At 37.2% G+C, this 4,742-nt stretch overlaps 1 protein-coding gene across 4 annotated transcripts in view; it reads right to left on the bottom strand.

The window, feature by feature from the left end:
* The window catches only part of ACVR1C (activin A receptor, type IC), a 113,391-nt gene that overhangs the window by 41,634 nt on the left and 67,015 nt on the right, over positions 1-4,742 (bottom strand). For 2 of the 4 annotated variants that reach the window (XM_011991828.1, XM_011991836.1), the window contains exon 3: positions 900-1,139. The exons of the other annotated variants lie outside the window; for them this stretch is intronic. In XM_011991828.1, the coding sequence (XP_011847218.1) occupies positions 900-1,139 (240 nt within the window). The remainder of the gene's footprint in view (positions 1-899; positions 1,140-4,742) is intronic. 4 annotated transcript variants of the gene reach the window in all.

Genomic DNA, 4,742 nt, shown 5'->3' with positions numbered 1-4,742 from the left:
CTTGTTCCTATTTCCGTAAACCATGAGCTAGCAGGATTTCTGGATATATATATGTAGAATCCCCTACCATTTTATGGAGTTTGTTACTCTGGGAAAAATTGTAATGCATATGATATCTTTTATCTTTAAACCTTCAAAAAAAAAAAAAAAAAAAAAAAAAAAAAAAAAAAAAAAAACTTCAAATGCTTTGTGTTGTGAGAGAGGCTCATTTAGGCTATAATACAGCCTGGTATTTTGAATGCTTTACCTGGGGTTCTGGAGTTCCATTAAAGAGGAAGAGAGTTATTAATATACAACTGTAGCCAGCAAAAGCCAGCACAGCAATGCTGCACTGCTGTCTTTAATCTTCTGTTTCTTTGCTTTAAGAACATATTCTTGATTTAATTTCAGGTGTGTTCCCTGTTAGCTTCACACATATCCCAGGGGGTGTCTATAGATTCTAAAAATCCTCATAACCACAAGCAACAGTGCTCAAAGAACACTACTTTGTATAACCAACATCGTTCCCTCAGAACTCAACACCTTAAATACTACAACCCTAACTCTTTTGTGTCCATAAAACATTACCAAGAAAGCAACAGTGATTGTTAGTAACCATCATAGGGGGAGGTAGGGAGGAGAGAAAGGAAACTGCTTTCTTGCTTCAGAAATAAATTCTGAAGGAAAGTGAACATAAGAATCTGGACACCTAAAGTTACAAAAAGCAACTGAGAAGACTTAATTCTATAGGCCACAATGGTTTTTCTCTACCTCAGGTACTAAAAGGAGTTCCTATACCAGAGCTCACCATGTATCCTTTCAAGATGGAATTCATAGTATTTGGGCCCTTTTGTTAAAAAGTTTTTATTTACTTTTAAATAAAGAGTTTGCTTATGAAAAAATGGACAATGGTAACATACCAGAGCCAGATCCAGAGGCAGTTACATCATAAATCAGATCTTTCAGGGTTTTTCCAGCATTTACCAGATTGCACTCAGAGAGTGGTTCCTCCACATTCGGTCTCTTTTTCTTCCTGTAGGAGCACTGTCGACCCTGGCATGCCCATATTGTCAGCATCGCAGCTATGGACAGGAGGCAAACAGGCACAGTAATAATGATGGCCAGCTCCATGGGTCCAAGTTTTGGGGCATTTGGTGATGCTAAAGTTTAAAGAAGAAAGAACATGACCATAAATCAACCCATTTTAAGTATTTTTGGAATTGGAATTGCAATCACCAAAATTTCACATCCAGAATATGCAGCTACACAGTATGCACTTATGTTCATTGGTAAAGGCTCTCTGTGGTATAAGAAAAGATGGAGAAAAAGAAATGGGATTAGGCTGCAGCTAGGAATGGTTATGGCAGGTGACAATAAGAAATATGATTAGGATACTGGAAACTAGCACATGGGATCTGTTTTACGATCTCTGAAGCATTTCACTCTTTTCTATCTACTATTTTTCCTCCATTATTCAGCAGTACACTTTTTTTTTTTTCTCACTCTATCACCCAGGCTGGAGTGCAGGGGTGCAATCTGGGCTCACTGCAACCTCCACCTCCCAGGTTCAAGCCATTCTCCTGCCTCAGCCTCCTGAGTAGCTGAGACTACAGGCGCCCACCACCACACCCGGCTAATTTTTGTATTTTTATTAGAGACAGAGTTTCACCATGTTGGCCAGGCTGGTCTCAAACTCCTGACCTCAGGTGATCCACCCACCTCAGCCTCCCAAAGTGCTGAGATTACAGGTGTGAGCCACCATGCCTGGCCACAGTAGTCCACTTTTAAAGTATGTACATTCATTCTTTCATGCCGAAATAATTATTGGGCTCTTGCAATGTGTTGCTGCTATTCCAGGTGCTGGATATACAATGGTGAGGAAAGAGCCCAAATTCCTGTTCTTGAGTCATATATGTTCTCACTCATCTACTAAACAGATGTTTAACACAAAAGCAAGAAAGAATGGTGCTACCAAAAAAAAAAAAAAAAAAATGAAGCAGGGAAGAGAGAGGGAATGATGGTGGGATGAAAAGTATTAAGAAAAGGACTGTGAATTTTATTCTAAAAGGTTGTTTCAGGGTTTTGGTAGGTGAGAAGCATGATCTAACTTTTATTCTGAGTGGCCGCTGTGTGAATAGACACTAGAGAATCAAGAATAAACGTGAATAGGCCAATTAGAAACCTAATGCAAGAAGCCAGTTGGGAGACCGTGGTGTTGGCTGACAACCTTACCTAAAATAGCACTTCGTTCCCATTCCCTGTACACTCTCAAGACCCTTGTCCTGCTTGATTTTAAATCCTAGCTCTGATCACCACCTAACACATCACATACTCATTTATTGATTACCCAGTTCCCTCCAGAAGACATAAGCTTTGGGAGAGGAAGAAGTCTGCCTGCTTTGTTCCCAGCCATATGTCCAGTGTTTACAATGATGCCTGACACATAGTAGATGATCAGTAAATAGTTCTTCAATGACAGAATCACTAAAAGTTCTACTAGTGGTATTCCTATAAGAGACAAGACTTTTCATTTTAGAAAAATAAATGTGATCATTGAAACCAAGTAACATAAGGATATAATTAAATTTGTGATTCTAATTTTAAAAACACATGAAGCCAATTTTTTTTTTTGCTTAAACTTCATCTTGCATTTCAGAAATCTTTTTTTAATTTAAAAAAAAAAGTGATACATGAAAAATCTATGATGACAGATAATTTCCTGTGTTTTTCAAAGAAGTTATTTTGACACTTGAAACTGACACATTGTTCATTTCCTTTTCATTGACTAAAGATAGCCTCTGCATCAATCCCATTTCATCCCTTTGTCCTACTACTGTGGTGTTGATTTTTGTTTTTAATAAATCTTACAGCATATTTGATAGACTATGGGAACAGAATTGAAGAGACTTAGGTTCTCAAACATCAAGGAGAAGGAGAGGAATCCAGGTTTTAGAGACAGAGACACCAGCTCCACCTGTGGGCTGCCATCTTCTTGCTGTGAACCTTTGGCAAACTGCCTCCCCAGCTGATTCCTCACAGACCAAAGAATGGGAGACTATGCTTGGAAATCAATAGCCTGACACCAGCACCAGGGCATCTAAACAAATGGCAATGATAATGGGCCTTGATAGTTTCGCCATTCCCCAGATGTCTTCCTTTGCACTGACAATGCTAAAGAGCTTAATATCTTAGATGTTCTTACACTTTACCTACAATGTGTCAAAAAATACATGACTATCACTGAAAACAAATATTATTTAATTCTGAAGGAAAAAGAATCAAATTCCTCACAAATGTGTTCATAGAAATTTCACTATAATGCCAAAGATAGTAGTTTATCTACTATCAGTAAGTAAAATATTTAAAATTGTTAAGTGAACTTCAGAAACGATCATAATCCGTGCTGTTCTACTACTTTGCCTAGTGAATTTTAACTGATTACCAACTTTTCTTCCCTGAGTGTTTCAGAATTCCTCTGAAATCATTAGTAGTTATACAGGTGCATATGAGGAGAAATTGGCCTACAGTGTTCTTAGAATAGGTACTAAAAGAATTCTCTGACTTGACTTTGTTTTAGTAATCATTAGCCACGGTACTTCCAACTTCTGAAGTTTGCTGTTCTAAAATTGTGTATTTCACAATGATCTTTCAAACTGTCTCTATATTTTTATGTCTGCACAAAGGTATTCCAGTTTTTCTAAAAAAGCCACAGAATGCATTTAATCTCCTGCATCTTACATAAACATCTACTTAAACGTGTTTTTAAATACACAATTCCACTATTGAATACAATTACATGACTAAATTTTATTTTGATATGTGTTATTAGGAACCATCAATAAAACATTAGCATTAACAAGCTTATTGATCGTCATCATTTTTGTAAAGCTCTATTAAGCAGAGCTCAGATCATCACTATAGCAACTAATAAAAAAGCAAAAGGTCAGCAACCCTAAAAATAGAATAATCTCCATAAAAGTACACCACTCTAGCAATGGCTATGGCTCTCAGAGATGTTTATTATAGATGAACAATGTTTCTACTTTTGTGAACAAATTTACCAATATGAGTCAGTAAAGAAAAAAGATTACTCAGCTAGAAAAAGTCTAGCAACACCACTCTGGAAGAACTCCTTAAACACTGAGGAATTTTAAAAGCAAACATTTGTAAAACTATGCTTTAAACGTAATGCTGATGATACTCACTAGAGGAGATAAATGAAAAAAAAACAACTGTAGTCTACATCCAGCGAATCATGGTACAAGAAAACAATCATGCAGCTGAGAATAGGTTTCAATAATAGCTAACTTTAATGAACATATTAATTTTTCTTATATTCTTGATCACAGGAAAACTCTTATTATTTATATGCTTTGCAATTTAGGGGATTTTCTGTGCCAAGTGAGATGCATTCTCCATGGAATTAGCAGCTCCATGGAGGGACATGTTAAATCCCAAAAGTGAGGTGGGAGGAGGGCTGCATTGTTAATTCAAGTCATTTCACTCCTTAGAAAATTAGATTGAAGAGGATGGGGAAAATGAGAAAAAAGCACTAACCCAGAAAGGGTGAGGGCCTAGCTGACAAATATTTCCCCAAAATAAGCCCTACAATATGTTAAACTGAGAAAATGCAAGGGAAGGAAGTATTAACAGGATAGCAGGAAGAGAAGGGGGAAGGGAGAGAAGGAGAGAGGGAAGGAAGGAAAGAGGAAGGAAGGAAGGAAGGAAGGAAGGAAGGAAGGAAGGAAGGAAGGAAGGAAGGA

This window comes from Mandrillus leucophaeus, unplaced genomic scaffold, assembly GCF_000951045.1.
Source record: "Mandrillus leucophaeus isolate KB7577 unplaced genomic scaffold, Mleu.le_1.0 Scaffold110, whole genome shotgun sequence".
NCBI lineage: Eukaryota > Metazoa > Chordata > Mammalia > Primates > Cercopithecidae > Mandrillus > Mandrillus leucophaeus.
This window is presented reverse-complemented; position numbering and strand designations above follow the sequence as displayed.